The sequence below is a fragment of the Mastacembelus armatus genome, chromosome 4, assembly GCF_900324485.2.
Source record: "Mastacembelus armatus chromosome 4, fMasArm1.2, whole genome shotgun sequence".
NCBI lineage: Eukaryota > Metazoa > Chordata > Actinopteri > Synbranchiformes > Mastacembelidae > Mastacembelus > Mastacembelus armatus.
This window is the reverse complement of record NC_046636.1, coordinates 7,887,024-7,913,646: the sequence shown is the minus strand read 5'-3', so window position 1 is coordinate 7,913,646 and position 26,623 is coordinate 7,887,024. Positions and strand designations below refer to the sequence as shown.

General features: G+C 38.4%; 3 protein-coding genes across 3 annotated transcripts; 1 reads left to right on the top strand and 2 right to left on the bottom strand.

The window, feature by feature from the left end:
- Nucleotides 1–842: 842 nt before the first annotated feature.
- mpv17l2 (MPV17 mitochondrial inner membrane protein like 2) lies at nucleotides 843–6,280 on the bottom strand. Its single transcript, XM_026323774.1, has 6 exons — nucleotides 6,076–6,280; nucleotides 4,929–5,149; nucleotides 4,462–4,623; nucleotides 4,013–4,089; nucleotides 2,580–2,708; nucleotides 843–2,051 (listed from the first exon to the last, which is right to left on the bottom strand). Exons 2-6 carry the CDS (start codon nucleotides 5,116–5,118, stop codon nucleotides 1,965–1,967), a joined length of 645 nt encoding a protein of 214 aa, XP_026179559.1. The 5' UTR covers nucleotides 5,119–5,149; nucleotides 6,076–6,280; the 3' UTR covers nucleotides 843–1,964.
- Nucleotides 6,281–8,090: 1,810 nt separating this feature from the next.
- On the top strand, nucleotides 8,091–20,273 carry rab3ab (RAB3A, member RAS oncogene family, b). Its single transcript, XM_026323318.1, has 5 exons — nucleotides 8,091–8,160; nucleotides 13,778–14,002; nucleotides 17,415–17,533; nucleotides 17,818–17,942; nucleotides 18,187–20,273. The coding sequence occupies exons 2-5, from the start codon at nucleotides 13,778–13,780 to the stop codon at nucleotides 18,375–18,377; spliced, it is 660 nt and encodes a 219-aa protein (XP_026179103.1). The 5' UTR covers nucleotides 8,091–8,160; the 3' UTR covers nucleotides 18,378–20,273.
- Nucleotides 20,274–22,565: 2,292 nt separating this feature from the next.
- LOC113140085 (transcription factor jun-D-like) lies at nucleotides 22,566–24,662 on the bottom strand. Its single transcript, XM_026323818.2, has one exon. The coding sequence runs from the start codon at nucleotides 24,452–24,454 to the stop codon at nucleotides 23,633–23,635; it is 822 nt and encodes a 273-aa protein (XP_026179603.1). The 5' UTR covers nucleotides 24,455–24,662; the 3' UTR covers nucleotides 22,566–23,632.
- Nucleotides 24,663–26,623: the final 1,961 nt, after the last annotated feature.

Here is a 26,623-nt window from a genome sequence, read left to right as displayed (position 1 = left end):
TGTTTTAAATACTTACTTCTCAAAATGCTGAAGCACTTTCTTGCATCACATAATGTGACGTTCCACTTTCTGCAAAAACACGATGTTCTTATTTCATTGTTTGTATCTCACACAGCACTGTAATTTCTATTCTCCTGTTCTCCAATGTGTTTGAATACATTTCAGCAGTTTTTATCTATTTTATTTTACTTAGCTTTCTGGACCTATATTGTCTTTAATGTATTTTATAGAGGAATTGTTTTTTTTAAAGCTATATCTTTGCCTTATCTCTGTTTATACTGTATGTCAGTGTATAAAACAGCACATGCATAAAATTACCGGGCTCAATTTTAAACATAACTTTTAGTTTTTCTTTTTTTACAGGTTAGTTATTTTAGTATTTAAAATCTTTTTAGTAAGTTGCTAAATGTTTCATGTATATGCTTCGAAATGAAATGGATTGTTGATGGAAGGGATTACAGTCTTTTTCTGCTTCAGGACTACAATACCTAAGCTTACAGTATAGTTTGTGTATTGGAAAATCACAAAGAATAATTATTTTTAAAAAACCAAATTTAAAATTTTCTTGAAAAAAAAAAAAAAATTGTTGAAAGAAATGCAGAAGCAGTGATCACGCAGAAATTCTTTTCAACAATGACATTCTTGAGTCCAAAGTTTCTGCTGTTGGATGTACAGAGTATCAAAGAACAATAAATGTTATCACTGGAGAAATGTCACACCTAGAGCCATAAACACTGAAAAGCTGAACCTGTCCCTGATGCAAGGAGAAAGAACAAAAACTAATAACCGTACAGAACAAGCACAATGGAAATTGATTTTAGATAAAGAAAAAAAATCCCGTATCTTGATGGGTTTTGACTTTCCTGATCAATTTTTTATTGCTTCATAACTTATAACAATACACATATAAAGATTTTTTTTTACAGTACCTAAAGTTGTTTTCATAAAAATGAAGATACAATAAAACTTTAAAGACTACTGTAAGTTGTTCAAACAAAACATAATTGTGATACAAGGTACTACAAGTAAGTTATCACATATAGAATTTCAATTCCATTTAATTATATAACTTGGTAAATACAAGGTCCTTAATTTTTTGATATGTCTTATGAACATATCTTATGAACGGCTCCTAAATTTAAACAATAAAGCAAGTACATTTCATCAGCCTTCCTAGTAATATATATATATATATATATATATATATATATACATATACACACTTATTTACTTAATTTATCAAATAGCTATGAATAGATATGTTAAAGTTACAGTCACTACTGCAATAAAAAAAAAAATCACTGTACAATTGATTTGAAAATAAATGGATTGCACATCAGGAAACTTGTTTACAATTACTGTACACATATATTTATATATATGTGATAAAAAATACAGAAGCTCTTCTATTCAAAAATAATGTCACAAGTTCACAACCATGCCTTATTTTATAGGTTCCTCAAAAGGATAAACTGAAGACCAGCTAGAGATTATTTGGCATACAGTACTGGACTACACATTAAGACAATATTCTGTCAAACTAGAAATAAAAAATGGCACTGAAGGAAAAGAAATGCCACTGTTTTGGACATTTCAATGCTTTGGGTACGACAGAACACCAAGCGGATGATGCTCGTTCAGAGGTTTTGGAAACAAACTGTCCCACTCCAACTACTCACACCTGGAATATGGATGCAAGAGGAGCAGTTGTGGGCAGTGGAACAGCTTTTGCTCCTTAAATGCTCCTATATGAGCACACATCATTCAGACATAAACAAAGTGGACAAAGACGCAGTATCACTTATCACTCTGCTGACATCAAGGGAAAAATGTTCCAGCACTTCAGTGTAAACATCGACATCTCTTCTGACTTCAGACACGTCTGCTTTGAACTTGAGGGACAAGCAGTAAAACACTAAAACATTCTTTTGCCATTTGTGAATGTTGAGCATCAACTCAGTCTGTTATGTTTTCTCCTTCAGGGGGATTGATGGTTGGAGTGTTTCCTGCTGTATATCCACAGCAGTGCTGTCTGACACCAGATCAGCATCCTGTTGACAACACAGACCAATACCAATACACAGCTGGTTTAGTATAGTCAAAATCACTTTTTTACTAATGGCCAAGAAAACAGGTAATTAACAACAGAGAAAGATGTATACTGTATATATTATTCTCATAATTAATCTATATTAGCGGCAAAAACAAAAGTTTGAGACTGAAACACTGAGGCAGCAAATAAGTAACAGAAAATTTGTGTACAATGTAAGAGATCACACAAAAAAAGTAATCCTAGTAGTGAAAAAACTTAATCTATTATTTGCTGCACTTGTGGTTAATTGCTCATTTCACCTTTTGTACATTACAAAAGCATCATAATAGATGCACATGAATTATGAAAACATCATTGTCTGTTAACCGGAATGACAATTTGGGTTCCATGACCAAAACACACACAAGGACTACAGCATAAAAAGCCTAGAACCTAACCTGGTTTATATTTCCTTCAAAGAGAAGTGACAATGATCCAGTTAGCATTGAGCAAAATATGCCTTTAATCACCTGTGTGGCTGACTTACTCTGTGTTTAAGGTAGGAAAGGTAGGTGTCCCACCCTAAGGTGATGAAGTTGACGTACACGACACGAAATTTGGGTGAGAGGAAGAAGAAGTTGATCATCTGAGCGGCAGGCCAAACGCACCAGTCCGCCTACCAGGAGGAAGAACACAGATTAGCATAAACAAACCCGGACAGATTACCCAGCGCAAATGTCTCTGAGAAGAGGCGGGAAGGCCGCTCCATCGGCTGAGCATTATGGAAGATCAACCCAGGGTATGGGCTAATCGCTGATAAATACTGACTGGAAGGTTTTATTTGATCAGGTCACTTTCAGCTGACAAGCGACTGAGATTTTTTTGCTTTTTCAAATCTGACTGAAAGGACAGAAGTGATTTTTTTCTTTTTTCCCTGTATTCTGCTGGTGATTTCACATCATTAGGAAACAGAAACCCACCTTCTCTGATTTTCATTTTAAACAATGTCTGAAGCTGTTCATATCCTTCAAATTTAATTCAGCTTCCATACTTGAAAAGTCTAACCCAAGCTGAACAAAAGTTATTACCTTTTGTCTTGATAGTACATTCTTTATCTCATAAACAAAAACTGACTTAAGCTATTGTGACCTAAGTTACATGTCTGGAAGTGAGTGGAGGTGAAAGCCTAAGAGTCCTCTGAACTAAATGACCTTTTTCCAAATGCTGTATGACGTACTTATCAGCAGAGCAATAATTCATAATTGATGGTCTATAGATCACTAGACATTAGGTTATTGACTCATATTGAACTCAGTTAAAGTTTCATTGCTGTCAAGGCAAATACAGATCCTGTCCTGATCCTGTCCCAACTCTAAAGACATGCCCTGTGACAGATCACCTACAACACATTATAGAGAGCTTTTACTTTAAGCATCATATTTTACTAATTTCCTGAACTTACATGTGTTTTCTTTTTTCCATGCCTTAGAGAACACACTAAAAACTGCAGAGTTAAATTCACCACAACAAGAAGGGAAAAGTTATTAAGTTCTTGTGGAATTTGTCAGATGTAGGACAGGAATTAGTGATCAATTAAGAAAGTACATACACAGGTGTTTTTCTTGTATCTGAAATGTAGTGTGGTCATACCAGCGTGTTGTCTGAACACAAGACTTCTTGTTTATAGAGAAGCTAGTAAATTTAACTCAACACGTTGAAAAAGTAATGAAGCCCAGCCTTGTGCAAATATTAAGCTTTTCCTCCTTGTGGTTTAGATGAACACCAAAGGACACTAGCACAGACAAGGCATTCGTGTTCAGTATAAATTACAATTAGAAATGCAGAAAAATCTGCCATGTCAGCTTCTTTGACCTGGTTAAGAAAAAGATAAAAACTTGTGATGTAAGGAGAGAAAGTGAATTTGACTTTGTGTGCACTGATCTGCTGCTCCAGATCTGCAGGTCAGACAGGTGTACTTGCCTTATAAAATTCCCAGAACTTGTCTTTAAACTCCTCCCATCCGTCGGATAACGTGTGTCCCTCCATAAGACCCATACCTGCAATAAACAGAAGTGTCTGTCAGATGTGCGTCAGATAGACGCTTCATCAAAAACTTCAGATAAGGCCAGCTGCTGGAAGAGTGTCTGATAATTCGTATAAAGCATGACTGGCTGCAAAACAACAAACGTCAGTGAAATCCAAAAGGTTTATCACAGGTGACCTTTGATTTCCATCTACCTGTGATACTGACATACGACATTTTTTGTCTTATCTCAAACATCTTTACGTATAATCTTTGTCTCTGTACACTCAATGTGTGTCATAGATAAACATCTTATGTGGCAACACACTGACAAATGCTGAGGTGTGTAAGTGTGCACTAAGGGAGGAAGGTGACAGGTGACTTAGCATCAACAAAACATTCTCACCTAAGAAATACCACATCCCGAGTGTCGGTGAGGCGATCAGCTGGTCCAACAGGACCTTCTTGCCCACCGTGTTTATAGCTTTGCCCACATACAGTCTGTCCAGCCAGGAGTACCAGTAGTGCAGGAGCGGGCCCATAGAGCAACCCACCACAAACATGCGACCTTTGTGGGTAAAGATGTCAGGGAAAAGAAAACAAGTAATGGCTGTGTGTCGATCATTTGAAATTTAACACACTGCACAAACCCCCAGCAAAATACTACATTTTATTCTTTATTAAAAGACTTAAGACATTCAAGTACACTGTGTTTACAAAACTTAGTGTGAAGGAGTTAAGGATTTGCTACTACATACATAACAGAAAAATACATAACAGAACACACAGAAAACATTATATGAGACTTTTAAAACGGTGCTGATTAGACTTAAAAGTGTTACTTAACACCAGGCTGTAAGGGTCAATTTTCACCTGTCCTCCTCCAGTCCCGGTCTCTGTCTGGATCCCTGCGAGCCTCCCTCGTCTGCTGCAGGAAGTCCCCCAGTGCCAGCATCCCTCCCCCACTCAGGGTGTTGGTAAGAAGCAGATAGCGGCCCTGAAAAAGCGGCCGCCAGGAGAACCGTATCCGAACTAGAAACTCTTTACCCACCCGGTGAAGCATGATGTTTGGACAGCAGACAGAGTACTGTCATCTGGGGGAGAAACACATGTCTCTTTCTGTGTGAGTTTTTTAAATGAAATACTTAACATGAAAAGAAAAATACATCTCAGCTGTCTAACTATCAAGAACACAATTTCTCAAATTAATCCAGGTGTGCCGTGGGATTTTGAGACAACCACACATAATTTTTGCAAAATGATGCGATGTCATCTGTCCCTCTTTTCAGTTCCATTAAGCTTTAAATTTGTGACCTGCCTAGTTTAAATGTGTGTTGTTGATTTGAAGTTTCAAATGAATAATTTTGTTTAAATGTCTCATGTTTAGCATAGTCATTTAACAAATTTTATTTGGCATCAGTAAATAAAAATAAAAAATTTACAGAACAATAAAGAGACAACACATTTAATAGATTTTGCCTTGATAAGAATACAGGTGGACCTTGAGATTCTGGCTTGCCCTTTGGTGTTCCAAGGGCACAAAAAGTTTTATGCATTTTGACACAGACAGTTGATCTAATAAATGTGTTTAAAGTCACTTTATATATATTCTCTATATATTCTGTACCTCTACTGGTTAACCAGCAGAAGATGCAAACTAAAAAAATGTTCTGTATTTCTTCTTGAAAAAAAAAAAACAAAACCCAGCAAACAAACATGAAAATTGTTGTTTTTTTTCTATCTATTACTTATCAATTAATTGCTAGTTAATCTAATATATTACAACATTTGTTATATATATGGATTTAATTTCCCAATAGAAAACTATGTAAGATTCAAGGTTCCTGCAGTCAGCCGGAATGACTGGTGGGAACTAGCAGATAACTAGCTAAATGAGCTATCAGGCCCATGTAAACAGCTCTAAGCCCTTAAATCATCACTTTGTGGGCGCTGACACTGAAACTTAATGCACAAAATTACACGTTCAGTTTAGCGACGCTGAGCGACACGAGCAACAAACCGATGTGAGTCGAGTGTGAGCCGGTGTTGAGTCCGTCTCCGGGTCGATATGTTTTCCCCACCAAAATCTAAATTTGTGCTTATCACTAACCCCCGCCAGTCGCCTTTATGGTGCTGAACCCGACCACAACTCCACCCCGACCCAAAACAACTGCCTGTGCTACGCACTTTGCCCTTAACCCAAAACCACATTTACAGAAGGGAAACGGACTTTGCCCCTGCCCCGAGTTACAGGCTATAATAAATATGTGCGCGCCACCTGCTGGTTTGGAGGGGAAATGCAAAAGTCTGAAATCCGAATAAATTAGTAACTTGATGACCGATTTTATGTTTTAGAATTAACCTGAAGCTCTTCATTTCAACAGCTTTAAAATGCTTTTTAATCTTATTGTGGCAAGAAATATTACACTTTTAACCAGTATTGATCATTTATTGATGTGTAAACATCTGTCTTGTTATTTACAGAATTAATCTTACCATTGACTATGGTGTTGTAGAGCCTGATGGAATTGGAGATAAAGGATCATTCAGTCCTGCAGCTCAGTGAGGTGAGTCGTCCACTGCAACTGCTTCTCTGGTCAATCAGGATGTTGTGAAGGGGATGGTCAGTGTATTCCAGGATGGCCTCTACCTTTTTCTGTCGGCATCTCTCCACCACAGGCTCCAGTGTGTCCAGCCTCATTCACTCAATCACTGAACCAGGTTTTTGCACGTTTGTCCAGCCGCCCTGTATCCTTCCTCTTCATGCTGCCTCCCCAGCAGACTGCAGCATAAAACAGCAGGCCTGCTACCATAGTTTGGAAAAACATGTGCAGCATCATTGATTTTTAAACCTGTATTGTATTCTTAGTGGCTATTTGCCCAGAAGCAAAAGCAAACTTCAGAGTCAAACCAATGGCTAAAATCCAAAAGGAGGTGTCATGTTGTCTTGCTCAGGTAATGAACCAAAGACCCAAAGACTGCATCATCTAGTCTTTAGACTAGATTATTTATAAATAGAATAAACGCTTTAAAAAATCTGATATTAAATACAATTAAATATAACAGCAAACAAAATAATACATAGCTCCTGCTTTCCTAAAATATTAATATATTTATGGAGTAATATTTTTACAGGTCGTCATAGGACCAGTGCCTGCTATAACTGGGAAACGACAGCAGTGGTTACTGCTGACCTCCTGATCAATAATTCAGCCTCTCCGGCAGCGTTCATCAATAATACATAACAGCTTCAGTACATGAAATGAAGTGTTTCAGAACGTCATTACGTTGCGGCTCCGGATTCGTCAAACGGACTGTCAAAAGGTACCGCCCACTCGTCATTCATTTGTACGGCGACGTTTTTTTTTGGGGGGGGGGGGGGGGCTGCGTCAAGATGGCGGAATAATAGAAAGACCGGAAAGTTTTTTTTCCTCTCAAAATAAAATCGTGCAGTCGCTCGTTTTCAGCTGGCAAAAAGGCTCAGTACTACAAAAAAAAAACAAAAAACAAAAGTTTAATTAAACTCCGCTCATTTTACACATCAAATGATGTCTACAGGTCTTGGGGACTTGCTATATGAAAAGTTATATAAAATATTTTGTTGCGAAGAATGTGACAGTTTAAAACTGAGCTATTTAGACACTAAAAGGTAAAAAAAACCTCACATTACCAAAACTTACATTTGCTCGAATTAGTATTAAATACACCCCAATTCTTAAACGGACTGCCAGCAATTGCAGTTGCACTGTGGGTTATGTAGTCAGCTGGTATAGACAAGGAAGCGAATGCCACATTGATTTTAATGTTTTTTTTAGGAATGCAGTGCAATTTGAATCTGGCTCACCTTATTTTGCAGTACACATAAAGAGGACTATCCCTCGCTTCTTCAAAAGGTCTGTGCAGCCCTATAACGAAACACTGTCAACTACAATCCATGATTACGATCACAGCTATGAATGGTGATTTTCCTCTTTAGAAAAGTTGCAGCTTTTATTTTGGATTTCACAGGCGGATGTTGTTTCGCTGAATGTTTCCGTCTTGACAGCGGTGGTGATCCTGCGGGTGCTGAACGCGGTGGAGAGCAGCCGGATAGAAATCTATAAAGGTGGGATTTCTGCATTTATTAATCAATTGCAGACAGAAAATGAATCTATGTAATATTTAACTGTACTGTTTCCTGTATGTTTTGGTTATGATCGCCTAATTTAAGCAGGTCTAACTGAATATGACAGAAGATGCTTGGTGTAGAGCAGCTGTTTTCATTGTGAAAACCGTAAAACCGTCCTAGATGCTCAAAATACATATTTATTCATGTTATCTGTGTGGATGAATGGTGAAGACTGCTGCTGGTTTAGTGAAGCTCCGGTTTGATTCGGGGCCTGTCCTGCAGGACAAGGCGTTTCACACCATCCGATGTTTTAAATCCAGAAAAAGGGTATATATAAATAGGGCTGAAGCAGCAACAATAGGACCCAGTTCAAACACTTATATTCATTCACAGAGAAAATTGGACGAAAGCAATTATATTCTCTGTAGGTTACACATTAAGTATTTTCTGTCATTTTTTGTAATCTTACTTTAATGAACATTATTATGAAATACCCTAAAGCCATCATTGATACCATACACCCACTGGTAGTATGAACATAAAGCTGATTTGGTTATAAACATATAAGACATTTAAGACATTGTGCTGAGCTATATGGAGGATAGTGGTGTTCCTGTGGTAGAGCAAAGCACTACAGTTCTCGATTTAGTACCTTAATAGCCTATGAATTTTATTCTGTATGTGTATGTGCTTCCCATACTGCAAAGACTCACTTCACAGAAGAAAAAAAGTATAAAATGAAAAAAAATAAAAGAAAATAAATAATAGACACTAAAAATGTATAAACATGACTGGATTACTGAACAGGTCTATACCAGCCCATGGGCCCCAGAGGTCAGTGGACTCCTGGGCTAAAAACTCTTCATGCAGTGAGAATTACTGTTTTGTATTTGAAAATCATACAACTCAGCTAGAAGACAGAAAAGACTAACAATCAAATGACTGAATAGTCTAGGGACCCTATATAGGATAGGTGAGGGACCTTATACGTTATGTTTGTACCCCAATATATTTTTCATTTGTGCATGAAACATCCATGTTTGTAAAAGTCTGAAAATGAGCATGCTGTCACATCTGCACTGACAGTAAAGTTAATGGAAGTCACACCTGAAGGCAAGAGTGACACATCTGCTGTTTCCCATGGGAGAACACGAGGACATCCGTGTCTCTGACAAACACTTTTACAGTACCAGCCAGGGTCAGACTGATACGCCCAGTCAGAATCTTTTATCATTAGTCATTGGATATTAGTCAGATTTATCAGGAGAATGAGTCTGAGAGATTCATGTCTAACCACTAACGCAAAAATACCATATTTCTGACTAAATTAAGACAAACAAATGGCTAAATGTAGACTTTTATTGTCACTCCTACAAAAAAAATGATAGACCTCTAAAAGGAAAACATAAAATTCTTGGTTTTGGAGCATAAAAATGCTTATATGTAAGCACAGCATATTAGCAGCTTTCAGGTCAATAATTGGAACCACATGGAAAATACAGCATATTAATAAGTGTTAAGTTTTGCATTTCCAATCAATATGTTTTTTGAAAATCCAATATTTAAGAAGTGAGAATATTTGATGATTGATTTACAGACACAATCAATGATGTCCTGGATTCACCTACAGACTCCTGCACCAAAAACATCCTTGTCCTAGCTTTGCCTCTCCCTGCTTTCTCTTTGCTGTGGAAGAAAAAAAAAATTGAAGAGATGTTATTTTTAGCTTCCCCTTCTCTCATCTGCATCCTCTGGAAAAGGAGGCACGTGATTGGAGGAAAACTGGTAAAATGCCGTCTCAGGCAACCTGGAGAACCACTGCTGTGTCAGTATCTTCAGCTAGACAGTGATAAATGATAAGTCATATTGTATTTAGTTTAACATTTTTTTGTAAATAAATACACTGAATACCTAACATTTATTGAGCACAGAAATAGAACAGCACAGCGGTGAGTGAGGAAAGATGCAAACACCAGCATTTTACTGGAGGGATCAGAATTCAAATGGCTGTCATATTGGTAGAAGACTTTAGATCTGTGAAAATATTTTCTCCACTCTGTTCACTGATTTTTCTTCCTAACAGTACATTAATGAACAATATGCCATGGAAGAAGTTTTTTTTAAATAATTTTCTTAAACATAGCAAAATCACACATAAAAACTCCACTACACTCCATTACAATGAAACATTTTAGTACAGAGGTATTGGCCCTTGTCATAGTTATTGACTTCAGTGTTGTAGTTGGTCAAGGTGCTAATTCTGTTTAATTCATTCATGTCTGGGAGTCCAGCATCCTTTATAAACTCTTCATGTTACGTGTCTAAAATCTTAATCTGAAAGTAGTGGAGTACAAGTACAAAGTAGCATAAAGAGGAAATACTCAAATATAAGTATAAGCATCTCATAATTGTGCTTAAGAGTAGTACTTCACTAAATGTACTTCATTACTTTCTACTGCTGTCTAATAGTTTTATTAATGTGGGGAATGAGCTGTTGAAAACCCATTTTGGGTGAGAAGGTGTGATTGAACCCTAGATTAAGAAATATTGATGTTGCTTTTTCAAGGAACCTGCTTGTATAGCTGTACCTAGCAGTAAAAATCAATAGTTATCTTCTGCATTGCTGACAGTGCAAGAATATGTATTACATGGAGGCAGAAGATGAGTGTTTGATTTGGAGATGTATATTTTTCAGTTTTCCATTTCATATGATCTTATGCTTGATGATAATTGGCTACTTCCCCACAATGTACAGAAGTTTGACCCTGCCAATATCAGACAATTTTTTTAAAATATAATTACGCCTGAAAATAATGCTTATTTTTGTTATTGATGTATTTGTGGGTTGTGATCTCAATTAACAGATTAGCCATTTGAAGTGTAAAAACCGAAATATTGAAAAAGGATCACTATACTTTTTGAGATCACAAAGTGATGTTTTCAGACGCCTTTTTAGTTTGACCCATAGTCCAAAACCAAATTATTTTCTGTGTAGTATATGATGAAATCGCCTTAGTCGTCGCCTTAGTCGTCGCCTTAGTCGGTTTCTCGTTAGGTGTTTTGGCGATCTGGGATCAGATGGGGTTCAGCTGTCGGTCTACATGAAGCTAACCAATACTGATGACGTGAGTCTGATTAGCTGGCAAGTGTAGCAGCACTTAGCTCTGGATCAATCCGGGTCCCACAGGACATCAATCTCCTTTAGGTGGCAGGTTTAGAGGGGAGCTTGACAATGTCGTCATTCAGCACTCTCAACTCTTAGTCATGATTAAATCGGGTTTTACAACAAAGCACTCCCTCTGGCTGGGGAAGGTTGCTTGCCAGGGCTCACACAGACAGATCCTATGTAGAAGGAAAGGTAACCAATAGGTTTTAAGGAAGAGTACAATCTAAACTGACCGCAAGAACTTGGCTTGAATGTGTATTTCTAAGTTTAAAACTTCATCTTGTTCCTCACTGATGGTAAGGAGTATTTGCTGAGCTGAGCAGATACTTTAGAACAACAGTAACATGAGTAGGTACATTTTTAATAAGCTTCACCAAAGAAGAAATCGGACACCGGAACCTGGCTGTGATCAAGTGTGGTCTCACTGCCAGTAGGTTTGCTTTAGTTGGAGCCTGTAAACACGCATTGTTAGTCAGATATGATTATAAATGCAAAACCAGATCCTTTGTAGTCAACATCAGCAACAGACAGATAACTGGCACTGTTTCATCCCTGATGGTGATCTGCCAGGCCTGTGCTACAGACAATTTAATCCTGAGGGACTTGAATTGCGGTGGCGTGATCAGGACGACTCCACTCTTTGGTCATTAAAAGCTCTCTGCTTTCTTTTTGTGCTTTTTTTTTTTTCCACTGAAATTTTAATACAAATATTGTTTGAATTCATGCACATGATAACTTCTCTTTAAGAAGGAAATCAATTACCTTTTAACAAAACTAATATATTCAGATTAGAAGCCTGGGAAAAGTCCTGTGTATTATTTTTTCTCTATTCAGTTTTGTCTCTGACATCCGTTACGCTGTCTGTAGCAGACTAGTGATTACTTTAACGTTTCTTAACTGCCTGCTCAGCTTCTATGTATAACAAATCCATCTCTGTGTTGAGGAAGGGTCAGTGCTTCTTCATTATTTAGGAAGCATCCTTCTGTTCCTTTATGTAAAACGATCGACCAGAGCTGTGAGGAGGGTGCAGTTGTTTTGTTTGTCTTTACTCCCTGTTCTAGTGTTCCACTGCAGCTGAGTGGAGATAGCAATCTAAATATAGACCAGGGTGCACAAACTCAAAGTCCTGTGAGCTCAAGGCATTGTGCTCTCAAGAGCCGACAAGGTTTTCTGAATTGTGTTAGTCATTGCGGCCCTGAATTCTTGTTGCCCACTGGTAGCTAGCACAGTTACATGCTGAGTTTTCATTTATGTGGATGTTGAAGTGCTGGAGTTGGAATTAAAACTGCCAGTATGTTACTTAAGAGCTGCCTGGAATATAGTTGCATAGCTTACAAAGCTCCTTTCTCACTGCATTTATGACACGGGGGTGGGTCGTAAAATTGCTTTTGAAAACTGGAAAGAAAAAAAAAATGATTTTGAGGGGTTTTTTTTTTTCATTATTATGCAACTAACTTTGTCATTTTTATGTGGACATCAGCAGGCAGTCCTTAAAGCTTTCCAGGAGAGTGTGTCTGAAAATGTGTGCTGTTGTTCCTGTGTTCATATGAAATCACATCTCGCCTTTCATCCCACAGTCCCTCCACCCCTTTGAGTTTTGATGGTTCAGAACCAAAATGAATGCAAATAAAACTTGGCAGGGCAACACATCCTTGCCTGCATTTTGCTCTCTGTGGAAACTCCTCAGTGAATCTGCACTGAAAGGGGTATTGAGGCATATACTCGCAAAGACACCGATGCACTCACCTCCCAAATTTCAACAATGCATGTGGATCTGCACATCAAGCAATCTTACTGGTCAATCAAATCCCCTTTGAAAGGCAGATCTGAAACTGATTTAAAAGTTGTGAATGTTATATAAATAGTTCACACATGTGAGCCTGAAGAAAAGTGTTTTAGCCATGAGACAGTTCTGGGTTTAGAAAATCAGTGTAGATCACAGAGTCTTATTCTGCAAAGCTTTATTTTATATTCAGACAGTTAAGAGTAAATGTTGGTTTTTGTCTGCTTGATTGTTATTCCTTTGTTTTTGTCCACTTTGTCTGAGGCTACTAAATCTAAAGCTGCCACTATGATATACTTACTTCTCGGTGGTGTCATTGTTGGTGCAGGTGTCAGGCTACATCTTTCCTCGGTTGTAACTTAAACTGCAAGCATGAGACTCCGATAAGGAGCCATCAGCAATGAACGAACAATTCACAGCAGAACTAGCTGCTCTACCTGTGTCTCCCTCTTGTCTTTGATTGGCTGGGCTGCCTAACACCAACCTTTTGGCAAATCTGGCAATAACAAAAAAACACCACACCCAAAATAATGGTTTCGGAGAGCAGCAAATAACTGGCTAAATAAAATTCTGTTGATGTCAAAATACACACATCCAACAGCAAAACAAGCATCATTGCAGTCATTTGATTAACGTTTCATTCCTCTCGTTCGCCTTGTCAACAGATGGCCTCTGCAACAGCGACCTATGGGCAGAAGGAGTCTTCGGACCAAAACTTTGACTATATGTTTAAGATCCTCATCATTGGGAACAGCAGCGTTGGCAAAACCTCCTTCTTGTTCCGCTACGCCGACGACTCCTTCACACCGGCCTTTGTCAGTACGGTGGGCATCGACTTCAAGGTGAAGACCATCTACAGGAATGACAAGAGGATCAAACTGCAGATCTGGGTAAGACGTGGGGAAATGTGTTGAGCTTTCTGGTGAAGTTTTGACAATTTATTTTCTTTGACTTCTTTTGTACATTGTCCTATGGGATAATCAACAACACATTCAAGAATCAGCTGTGTTTGGTATGCCTAGTATATTTCACATATACACAATACATACTCAAACCAGCTTAGAAATAGTACATGGTTTGTATTTGGGACACATTAATAGACTTGGCCTACATTAAATGTGCTCCATAAATAATTTTGTTGACTATGAACTGTCCTTTGTGCTTTGTGGAGGTTTGAGTTAGCTGCTGAGCAGAACATAATCATCACCTCTAAAACTTAGACTCAGGTTTAAAAAAGAGTTCTGATTTCATAACCCTAGTTGACCTCAGACATCCAGCTGACTACTGCCAGGATTTCTGCAAAATAACTTGAGTCAAACAGCAGTTGGCCAGGTGTGTGGAGATGAGAAAGCAAGCAAGGTTTGAACTTCTCTCTCAAACATTCTTTTTTTAGTTAACTGATGCATTTACATTTGTCACTTTTCATATATTAGCTAAACAACTGCAGCACAGTGAATGTGTCTCTGGATGAATTGTCTGAAAATACCTGCTGTCATTGCCATAACAGCGATTATGACACTAGGTGTGGACTTCCAGAATAGATATAAACCTACTGTGACGTCATCTTGTACAAACTTTTGCTTTTTGGCACAGCTGTACCGCGTCTAATGTAAGGGTGTTTCAATAATCACTTGAATCCTTAAAACCTGAATATAAGATTTAGAAATACAATTCGATCATGCATTTCTCATCCTACTTTCATAAGATATTTCATAACATGCTCACCAGAGTTTTCTGCTCTGTGAAGCCCTGCCCTGTGAGGCACTTTTAATTTGCTGTCCTCAGATCAGAGTGAACACACACATTTGCACATGGCGTTGTCTCCTCTGCAGCCTGCTACAACCAGCTGATCCTTGGTTAAATAGAGAACATTAGAGTAGAATAAAAATTATGACAAGCTACCAAGAGATCATTAAAATGACTTGCTGTTTAAAAAAAAGAGAGGATGATGTTTTTTCTGATGTTTTGTTACATCAAATGTGCTGCCTCCTTAGGGCCCAACAGTAAACTCAGTTGTAGCTATAAAGAGCAGAGCAAGCTATGCTGCAGGAAACTGGTATTTCAGTATCACGTTGTATGTCATAACATCATTTCCACTTTTAAAACACATTCTGCAGCAAACAGAGCATTGATATGAGCAGAGCATTGTGTGTGAGAGAGAGGGGAGGGGATTTCTACTCATAGAAATGTGTAAGAACGGGGGAAGGGAGCGCAGTGCCCAGTCATCGATTTCTCGTGCTCTGATTGGCCAATTGCGTCTTCCTTACCAGAGGCGAGACCTGGCAAAGGCTGACAACAGAAGCAGCCACACACACACTCACACACACACTTTTCATACAAGCATACACATCTCCATCCCCCATTTCTCAGCATCTCACCTCAGACTAGAGTAGAGTAAAAAGGAAAATGGCTTGAGTCACAAGCTCTAACAACAACATTATGTTTGCATATTTATTTTACAGTGTGTGGTTAATTTTACTTATGTAGATTTATGCGGTGTATGCTTATATAACACGTCAAACACATTATGTCAATTCAAACAGTGCTGTCTATATGTTTTTGGTGAATTCAGTGTATGTTAAATAGGAAATGCCACTACTTTGAAATGCTACAGCTTAAAATGTCCCACTCCTTCCAAGTATTTGTCATTTATTTTTCATTTTACCTTCATTTAAAAATCTTAAAATTAAAGCCTAAATGGAAGAATACGAGGTAGCTTCAGTGACGCCTGCTCTTTGCTTTTCCCCAGTATCTCACTTCAGTTAAAACACACAGTCCATATCAACCACATCTTTCATGCAGGGGAAATATACTTTCTGCGAACAATGTGTTTAATCATCTGAAAACTTTCACATGTTGAGCTGTATTCAGAGCTCAGAGGGAACGACAAGATGAGTACTCCAGTGTTTTCATTATGTAACACCACTCAGTGCTGCCTACACTGACATTTTATGTATAGCGATGATGCTCTCCTCCTGAGTGGCCTGCAGGATGAGCAGAAGCAGATGTTATAGAACATTATTAACAACAGTATGAAAAATAAAGTCAGAGCTACAGCATGTTAACACAGATATTAAGAAAAATTATAATGTTCTATAATAAAAATCTAAAGGAAAAAAAGAACAAATGATTGTTTTACAATGTGTTAGGTTTCAAAAACACTGAGCATTATCATTTATTCCCTGGCCATTCTTTGGGATCTAGTGTAGATCTAGACAGTGAGGGAGGGAGAGGCAGGATCACTTTTAGGAAAGGCTGCACTGGAAATAAAATCAAGACCTGGGATTGATGAAGTGTCACTTACTTGCAGACTTAAAAAACCACTAGAGACCTTTTAATATACTATCTTAACTGGTGTACATGAAAATGATGTGTCGGTCTGATATGTTAAATATAATGTATTATCGTTGGTGTGTCTTACCATGAAGCTTATTCCCAAAAACTGTGCAGTCATCTTTCAGGGGCTCCTCAGGTCTTATAGATGTAATAAATTCTTTTTCTTTTTCTGCATCGTGTGGCCATTCATTGATTTATCTATAAACAAAACTGTTGCAATAATCTGAAAATCGTTAAATGGCAATTTCTGTTGTAATTTTTCTCAAACAGTCCGCCACTTTGATTAGGAAAGTAATCTTTATGATGCTTGGAGTACACCACTCTTAATTCTCTATGGGAAGTGCACTGTAAAAAAGGATAAACAGATTTTCCAATAAATTTTGAATTTTGCTGGAGTTCCTGTACCCGGCAGATATGTTTGATCGAGCGACAAGCCAAATCCATTAACTTCAACAATGAATTGGTGGTGTGTTATCTGCCAAAGTGGCTGGTGTAATTAACTTGAAACCTTTTCACAAAAATGAGTTCATTCCACACTCACAGCATAGGGGAATTAGTCATTTTACTTAACACATACTTAGATTTAACTGTAATATCTTATATACATTTGCTGATTCATCAAATCTGAATGCAGTGCAAACCTACTCTGCAGTGGTCAGCAGCTCTCCAGCAGGGCTTCTTAAGTAAACCCAATTCACAGAATTAATATATGCAAGAAAAATATGTGCAGAAAGCATTTAAAAAGAAATAATACAAAAAATATTATTATTCCAATAAGAAATATAAAACAAATGTACGTACTAATGACTAATATCAGTAGGCACTATTGGCAGTAATTAACACTTTAACAATAAAAAAGTAAATAAATCAGTTTAAAAGTAAGTAAATAAAGACAAAAAAGGTTGTAGACCTATCCATTTATCCTCAACCCAATCTGCCATTAACTGCTGCCTCCATCTTATCCAGGACACAGCAGGTCAGGAGCGTTATCGCACCATCACCACAGCTTACTACCGTGGAGCCATGGGCTTCATCCTCATGTATGACATCACCAACGAGGAGTCCTTCAACGCCGTCCAGGACTGGTACGTGATTGGCTGCATGACTTTACGAAACTACCTGTTTTAGGTAGTGCTGTGTGGATAAGGGATCAATATGTACAATATTTAATGTAGTATGAAGTAGTAGTAAAGTAGCAAGTTTTCATTTACCAGGATCAAATTGTGTCACTATTTTGATTCAGTGTGATCCAGAACTCCACATACAGGAGCACACTGATAATAATGCAGACTTCAGGGCACGTTCAGGTGCAGCTCGATCAGAGCCGCTGAGTTGCCTAACCCTGACAGTTGGGTGTGTTGGTTCCCAGGTCGACTCAGATTAAAACATACTCGTGGGACAACGCCCAGGTGCTGCTGGTAGGAAACAAGTGCGACATGGAGGATGAGCGAGTGGTGAGCGGAGACAGAGGACGGCAGCTGTCTGAACATCTTGGTGAGTTCATGGCAAACACACACACTATACAAACACTTCACATCTATGATTCACAGTTGTATAAACTGACTGTAATTTGACAGAGGACATACCTGAAGTTTTATTCTAAACATTATTTGAGACAGTTACTCATATGTCATGGTTAAAAATGCATTTAATTTGATGTACAACTCCTCAGATGCATAAGGGACCTCGTCCTCATTAAACCATCATAACCCTCTCCTGTACTCTGTTTCCCCTCCAGGTTTCGAGTTCTTCGAAGCCAGTGCTAAGGACAACATTAATGTGAAGCAGACCTTTGAGCGCCTGGTCGACATTATCTGCGAAAAGATGTCTGAGAGCCTGGATGCGGGAGATCCTGCTGTCACAGGGGCCAAACAGGGGCCCCAGCTGACAGAGCAGCCTGCTCCACCTCACCAGGACTGTGCATGTTAAAGCTGACTATTCCCTTAAAAGCCTTTTCATCCCTCTTCCTCCTCCTTCTTGTTCATTTCGACCCCAGTGCCTCGGGTCTTGACTCCATCACCCTTTTCACTTATGTTACTACTTCTTTCTGTGATCTAAAATGAATCAGTGGCTGATAGTCAAAAGAACCAGGTTGAAAAGTGTCTGAAATGCTCTTAGATGCTGGTGGGCCAGTACTTCTGGTGCCTCCACAGGATCTAAAAGTTGTGTATTTTTATATCTTTGCAGGCATAGGTGTTATGGTAAGGCAAGTTCAATCAAACCACAGTGTTTCAGACTCTTTGCATCCCTGGTTCTTAAAGGTTTCTGACCCATCCCTGTTCCTCAGTGTGGTTTTACAAGAAGGATTTGACGGCGTCCGTCCTCAGAGTGCCATTTAAATCCTTCAGATGTTTACAGTACTTTGTTTTATGTGAGTCAGATCTCTTGAGGAAAGATGGCAGCCTTGGATATGGTGAGGAAGGTTGCAGTGGAGCTATGTGGGAAGCTGAAAGCTGCTCCATACTGATGTGTTAGAGTTCTTATGTGTTTTTAGACACATACAGAATCGCACATGGGTCTGTGCATGGTTTCCTTTTTGTATTAACTAGTATTTTGTTGTTCATTATTCATCTACACCTTTTTTCATTTGTCTTTTTTTTATTATTTGACATTTCCACTGCAAACTTTTTTTTTATTCTTGTGCTGTGTTTATTCTTTTCATGTATGAAACACTGGGTGGGAGAAAATATGAACAAACTAGAGCTAGGTAAAAAAAACAAACTAGCAAAAAAATGAAGAGACATTTTATTTAATCATATTTATTTCTAATGTACATATATATGTTGTGCAATATATAATATCTACATGTATGCATTTCAGGAAATGAACTTTAAAGGAATTAAGTTATATGACGATAGTATCAAAGGTCTGTGCTGTAAGACTTTGGCTGGAACATATGTGGAACTGTTTGCACCTTCATTTCCCTGTCAGTTTGATGTCCTGCTGCTTTCCAGAGGTTTTGCAAAGTAAATGCAGTGCAATGGCCCTTTATCATCCTCCAAAATCCATTCAGTGTGATTTCCAGCCCTGCTGCTCATGTGGTATAACGTCTTAACATAGTTGTAATATTAGAATAAGATTCTTGTGATGTATCATAACTTTTGGTTCTGGCATCACATTACAAAGCTGCCGGTCATCTAGATTTAGCAATAAAGTTGTAATTAGGGCGGTAAATGTTTTGATGCTACCAACAGCCTCAAGATGTTATTGTTCCTGCTGTCGCTGACAGATAAGGTAAAAATCTGAGGGTAAATGAAAAGCATCTCATGCAACACAGTTCAGATAGTACAATCCTATCCATGGACATCACAGTATTTTGTATCAGGAAGAGAAAATCTTGCAGCTACCTGTGTTTTTCTGAGCAGGACCATTGCAAAGCATTAACACCGAAATGAGACAAACAGCAGAATACTGGTCATTTAAATAGCTGCAGCTTCTTCAGATAGTCGCAACCTTTTCAAATATCGAACCCCCCCCCAACAATGAACATTCAAGCATTTTTAATGTCCTCTAAAATAAGTTGTGTTTAGGGGGTGCAAACAATGTTATTTTGTTGTTTTTGTGGTATTTTGCCTTTATGTGGTCGTTTGACCCTATAGGGAACGAAAGGAAACATAAAGAGAGAAAAGAACATGACTGAAACTATGACAACTAGTTTATTTTTCAATAAATCAAAACCAGGACCAGTTTGAACAACACATACAGTTATTGTGAAAGTACTGGTCTTAAATAGACCTAAGAAACAAAAGATCATTACTTCTCTGGGTAGGAGAAAATGTGACAAACTGCACACTAACTCTTGGTGTTTGTATGCTTAATAACAAATACGGCTCATAGTAAAACTTCGCAATCAGTATTATTAGATGCAGGTGGACATCGGTTTATTTGTCTCATTGTGTGTAATATTTTTTCTGTGGCTCAGTCTTCAGGTGATATATGGAGACCACTGTTTAGAGTCAAACATAAAAAAGTTCACAGACCAAGCAGCTGCTGAGGATCTAACACTTGTTTTAAGTCAATGCTGGATTTAGAAATGCAGAAAGTATTTGTGCAGTTGTTATAATATAGTTTCCAACTTCATAACTGGTTTGCCAGGTATTCCTTTGTCTCCTGCTGCCAAAGTTTGCTGTAGCAGCAGCTATGTGTTTTTGTTGTAGGATACCAACCATGAGCTATGTGACCAGTTTTAAAAGTTTGAAATGGTAATTAATAACCACAAGATTTTGAGTCAAGCTTTGCCGGTGTACTTGCATTTTGAAATTCTGTTGTTTCCAGTAAAAACATAGATATGGAAGAACCTGTTAAATGAGATGGCAAAGCACTATAAACATCTTTATGGTGACTAAATTCACAGACGTAATAAAGACTGTAAATTTGATTGTATTATTAAAGCAAGTCTGAAACAAAAATGTTTAATTTTAGGTTAACTGCTTCATTAGTTAACTGCCAAGTGTAGCATACAAAGCTAAATCACACATGAGCCACAGACTGTTACGTTTGATAAAATGAGGCCCTAGTCAAAGTACCGATGTTGTCGTCAAGAATCAGGAAGAAGGATGGAATGATTTTGAACAGGAATTATCACTACAAACCTGAGAGACGACTTTGATCCTACATATAATCGACTTCTTACTGGTTGTGACTGTTTATTTTCTGGTAAATCCCAACTTTTACATGGTTCTCCTTTCTAATATGTCTTCCTCTCTCTATATATATCAGATCTGTAAATACTGTATCATTGAGTCCTGTGTGTGGATTGTGTTGTATCGACTCAGGCTTGCAACGAAAAACAAAAAAGAACAAAAACAACAACAAAAAAAAAAAAAAACAAGACAGTTAAAAACCTGAAAATCCCAGAAGAGCCATGTTGTACTGTATCTGCATTCATTTCTAGGCCTGCTTGTGAATGAATGTGTCACTCAGTTACGAAGCAATACCACACTACAGTATCTACACAAAAAAGAAATGCCATCAAGCTTGGTAGAGGTTGGCGACTGTAGATCTTCTACTAGCACGCAGAAACCTAACTTTATTTGGTCTCGTATCACTGCCTTTCCAAATCCTCCTAAGTTTGAGCCATAAAGGTGAGAGAATATGCTGTGGATGTTTTTATCTGTACTTTGTGGTAAAACAATAAAAAAGTTGTTAACAATCAACTGAATCTTCTTTTTGAAACTTTTGTCCCATGGATCATAGCAGAGGGATACATTTTTTTTTAAAAGTTGGTTCAAATGTTATATTTTTATGAAAGTTCAGGCTTATCAGTTTTTACCACTAAAATTGCTATTTTGGTTCCAGATGTTTGGATGCTACTAAAAACAGTCTCAAGATGTCAGTGTTTCACTTTTTATTGGCAGACAATGTAAAAAAAACTGAATACAATAAGAAAAATATACAGTACAGGAAAAAAGAAAATTTACCAAAATATGATAATTTCCACAAAACACTCCTTGATGTTTATGTTCAAGTCTGATGGTCAAATGACGAATATTGAACAAAAGGCCAATCACCAGTACTTATACAACACCAATACTCTAACCCTGACCTTGAGGTGTGAAGGTATTCATCTTCACAATGCAGCAATTGAGACAAATTAAGCTATTTCTCATTCTGAGGCCCAAGCTACATCCTGGAGATTCATCAGTGGGTTACTACACTTTATTTTCCCATCTATAATTGACAAATTCCCACCAAAATGTCATTGCAAACATTCCTGCAACTGCCCAATCAACCAGCAGAGGGAGGGAGATGCCAGGGCAATGCCATGATGCAGATTTTCCCAGGCTTACTTCAGAGAGGAGAAACCATGCAGGCAAAATCCAGCTATTGCCCAATTCTCACTTCACTCACTCAGGATCCATCAGTCATAACCTACAGTATAATTTATTACTGTTAAGTTACCAAGTTATTCTTCATACTAATTAAAGACAAACAAAATTTCTGTCAACTCAGTCTGGTGATTAACACTGTCAATAACCCATTATCACACTATAGCCCCTAACGTGACAAATTTAGGCCTACATGGAGCAAAACCAGGAGTACCACTCACCTGCAGCAACTGGTTTACTGCTGCCCACAGTGGCTTCATCAACATGTGTGTAAAGACACTGGCCAAAATAGAGAAAACTGTTTATTGCAGAGCACCATTTATTTCAGAACACAGCGGCATAAGGCCAAATAACTGTAGGCTAGAGGTGACAACAATAGTCTGCAACAAAAAGGACACGTTTTAAAAGAACACAATCAAATAGCAACACAGTAGAGTAAAAAATGATAAATACATGTTTGTATATGTTCAAGATAATAAACATTAAATAATAACGCCCTGTGACACCCAGCTGTGGGCAACATTCCAGTTTGTCAAAATGCAAACTGTGTCCTCCCTAAATATATGGTTAATAGGCTATATAAGTAGAATTTCTCCAACATATCAACTGTGGGTGTACATGCATCATTCGTCATGTGTTAAAGATATGTGTCCTAAATATAAGTGTTATCGTAGAAATACTGTCAATATATTTGGTCCAGGTCTGAGACTGTAAACATTTTTACAGGAAAAAATAATAATAAATCGAGATATGTGCTGTCTGTCATCAAACAGTCCCCGACAAGGGCCTCTTTTCCCATTAGAAAAGTTTATGGCCAAATTCCATTGAAAAAATAAATGGCAGCTTAATGTCGCGTTGTTCACCAGTAAATATACATACGAGATAGAACAGGACTTAACACATACAACACATTAAAGGAAATGCTTTATTTTTTTTTTAAAAATTCATGGCGTTAAGCCAATACCCAGTCTGTGATTGTGTATTTAAAAACCCAAGTGATTAACACTGATTTGTTCCCCCTTAACCGCCCTGAGGCGCCTGTGGTGCAATATGGTTTCTGGAAATTGGTTTAAGAATAAAAACGAAACTTGGCTAAATGATCTGCCGATCATCGAGGAACAGTCTCATTATCCATTCCCTTAAATTAAGCTCTACCACGCATGTTTACATTTCACCGATGTTCAAAGCATGTTAAAACAGCCGATTATTAATGTACAGTTTGGCCTACGTGGCCTGGCGTTCATTCCTAGAAATGACACACATCTGGGCTACGCTACATAGAGAAAAACCAACATAGACAAAGTCCATGAAGCTTATATGCTGGTCTGTAGCCCGTCTGCAGGTTTGGCCCCAGGACTAGTGCACTTGAACTTCGTGTGGCAGCAGCTGGCAGCCGCTGTTAACGTGAGTGAGGACTTTCTGTTTGAGCTGGGCCACTTGTTCTCTTAGCAGGCTAGCTGTGGAGGCCAGGTCGTTGTTCTGGCTTTTCAGCGTTTTGACCTTGTCCTCCAGCCTGGAGATCCGCTCCAGCTTGCGTCTCCGACACTTGGAGGCTGCAATGCGGTTCCTGAGCCTCTTTCTTTCGGCTTTGATGCGCTCCTGTGAGTCCATATCGATGGGAGACAGCGGCGGGCTCTCCCCGTAGCTCTGAACGTCGGGCACCGTCTGAGGCTCCTCCTTCAGCGGCTGGACCCGAGAGAGCTCCGGCTGCGGCGGGGCTGTCCCCAAATGATGTGGCGGAGGAGGCGGGAAAGGGACCGTGTCTGTGGAGTAATTGACAGTGGTTCCCAAAGGTCCGCTACCGTAACTGTTGAGGTTCGTGTAAACCGGTAAATCCGGCTGGACGGTCACCGGAGCGATGTTGGCACCCAGGTCCAGGGTGCTGTTCGTCTGCCCGGCTCCGCTGAGCTGATTCTGCTTGTGTAGGTCCTCCAGTGCCTTCACGAAGCCCTCGGCGAACTCCTGCTCGTCTGTTACCGTCTTTGGGTAAAGGAACTGAGAGCTGGTCGGCGTGGTGGTGACCATTCCGTTGGACTGGATGATTAGCCGCTCCAGCTCCGGAGAGGCCAGTTTGAGCAGCCCCAGGTCCGGGGAGCTGAGGACGCTCTCAGCATCGCGGAGATGGGGTTTGAGGTCTGCGTCGTCCGCCAGGCTCAAGTTAATATCCTTCTTCATCATTATTTCCGTGGGTACAATGTCAAGTCGTACTGGTCGGCACTCCGTCAGAGCGGTGCCCTTCCCATAACCTCACAGAAATAAACGGTAGAATAAATATTTTGTGTTTAATTAATATTTTAAGACGAAGCTCTTGGCAGCGCTCGAGCTGAGTCTCGGTGTAATGCACGCCCGCGCGCACCGCCTCTAGCTTTTCTAGACCTGCACGTTCTTTTATGTCACATCAGAGGGCGCGTGCATTGGGCAGAAATGACGTTTTCCAGATTTTAACCCATATGAAAGAGGTGTCACTCTGCGCCTTATTTTGGTGTCGGCCTGCAAGCACTAAGCTGGCTAATGTAGCATAATTCTACCAATTCCGTTGTTTTTATTTATTTGTCCCTATGTCCTCTTTTAAATCAAGTCGTAAATTTTGCTTTTATGTTTGTACACGTTTGTGTTTATTGGGAAACACTTTCACGTGTTTGTATATACAGTCAAGCCCGAAATTATTCATACCCCTGTCAAATCCTGACTTAAAGTTACTTTTATTCAACCAGCAAGTTTTTTCTCGATTAGAAATGACACAGGCGTCTCCCAGAAGAAAATAAGACAATGTACAAGAGGCATCATTGTGGAAAAAAATGATTACTCATTTTTTATTTACATTTGAACAAAAAGTGGCATGTGAATAAAAGTATCTTTAAATCAGAATTTGCCAGGGGTACGAATAATTTCGGGCTTGACTGTGTATCCAAATATGTTTAGATCTGCCACTTTACATTTTCTTATTTATTTGTCTTTCTATGCACTTTCTATGTTTTGAACGGTAACATACATATGATTAAATAAAGTTTTGTTTTACCAAATTAATGAAGTGTAGCTCTAAAATTTCATTAAAAGCCATAGCAAACACATCCTTCTTTTAATATAGATCTAAAAGTAGTCTGGAGTCTGGGATCTAGTTGGTTCATACAGCACAGAGGATAAAAGCAGCTGACCTTAGGGATTGACAGGTCTGAAAGGGTCATACTGTATGAGAACACATGAGATGCATGTTGGACATGTACCATGCAGCAATTTCTGGTCATACAGTAATAAAGTAAAATAAATTACAATCTTTGACTTGCTTATTATTAGTATTTGTTTCCAAATAAGGGCTATTAGTTTCCAGTTTTTGTGTTTATGATTTTCTTAACCACTGTTTCCAATGAAAACACTGAACTTTTGGACAGAGTTGCTCATCGTCTTAATAGATGATCTTTGGTATCTAAGTCTATTGCCATGGAGAAGAGGGATAAACAGTGAGAAGACACTGATGTCAATGTGAATATTGTGAGACTGGTACAGGTCTTACTAATATAATATGTTTATTACCATAACTTTTTTCAATTAGTTTATCATGTTTATTATTTTTTTAGATTTAATCTAAGAATGACAATTGTCAGGTTCCAGAGAGCAGTGTAGATGTTACCTTTTGAATTCATAACTGTAGATTTAAATGGTTTTGATTTTCATCATACATCTGTGTGGTCAAAAATTCTTCTTAGGAAAGATTGCTCATTTCTCTTTTATTCTGCCTGCCAAGATACCGTATTCCTGCACATCCAAATTTGGAGAAGTTGAATCCGAAACTTGTCTGATTTCAACACTTCCTCTGGTCAGTTTCGTCTTGTTTTTAAGGTGAATTTGGTCTCAATGAGTTGGTCTCACAGCCAACTCAATGAACACAAGAAAACACACTCAATACAGTTTACAGTATTTGGTGCTGAACTCCGCCAAAAAAAAGAAAAAAATCTATAATAATAAGGAACAATGCAGCACTACTCACATTCAACCCATCTATCCAGCGAAACAGTCAAAGACAACAACAGTAATTTATGCATAAAATTCATATCATTTCAATATTTTGTTTTTGCATTTTAGCATTTATTGACCTGTTTCATTAGAATATATTATAGCCAACCATGTCTCCATGAGGGATAAACAAGCTGGAAATTTTCAGTGTCTAGTGAGCATTTCACATAATGGAAGCTCTGTTTGTCAACGGCTGGAACATTTTGTCAGTATTGCCCAGACAAACCCTTCTGCCAAGTTCAGTAGGCTCATTTTATTTGTTTGACTTGTGCTCCTATAATTTTACTACACTTCTATAAAACTGTAAAGCCCTTCAGCCATAGTAAATATATGTTT

Coding starts and splice junctions, on each gene's coding strand:
- LOC113140085 (XM_026323818.2), bottom strand. CDS start 24,454: ATGATGAAGAAGGATATTAACTTGAGCCTGGCGGACGACGCAGACCTC.
- rab3ab (XM_026323318.1), top strand. CDS start 13,778: ATGGCCTCTGCAACAGCGACCTATGGGCAGAAGGAGTCTTCGGACCAA. Junction 14,003..17,414: donor GGATCAAACTGCAGATCTGG/GTAAGACGTGGG, acceptor CATCTTATCCAG/GACACAGCAGGTCAGGAGCG. Junction 17,943..18,186: donor GCAGCTGTCTGAACATCTTG/GTGAGTTCATGG, acceptor TTTCCCCTCCAG/GTTTCGAGTTCTTCGAAGCC.
- mpv17l2 (XM_026323774.1), bottom strand. CDS start 5,118: ATGCTTCACCGGGTGGGTAAAGAGTTTCTAGTTCGGATACGGTTCTCC. Junction 4,090..4,461: donor CGGGATGTGGTATTTCTTAG/GTGAGAATGTTT, acceptor TGTTTATTGCAG/GTATGGGTCTTATGGAGGGA. Junction 2,052..2,579: donor TTTCCTACCTTAAACACAGA/GTAAGTCAGCCA, acceptor TGTTGTCAACAG/GATGCTGATCTGGTGTCAGA.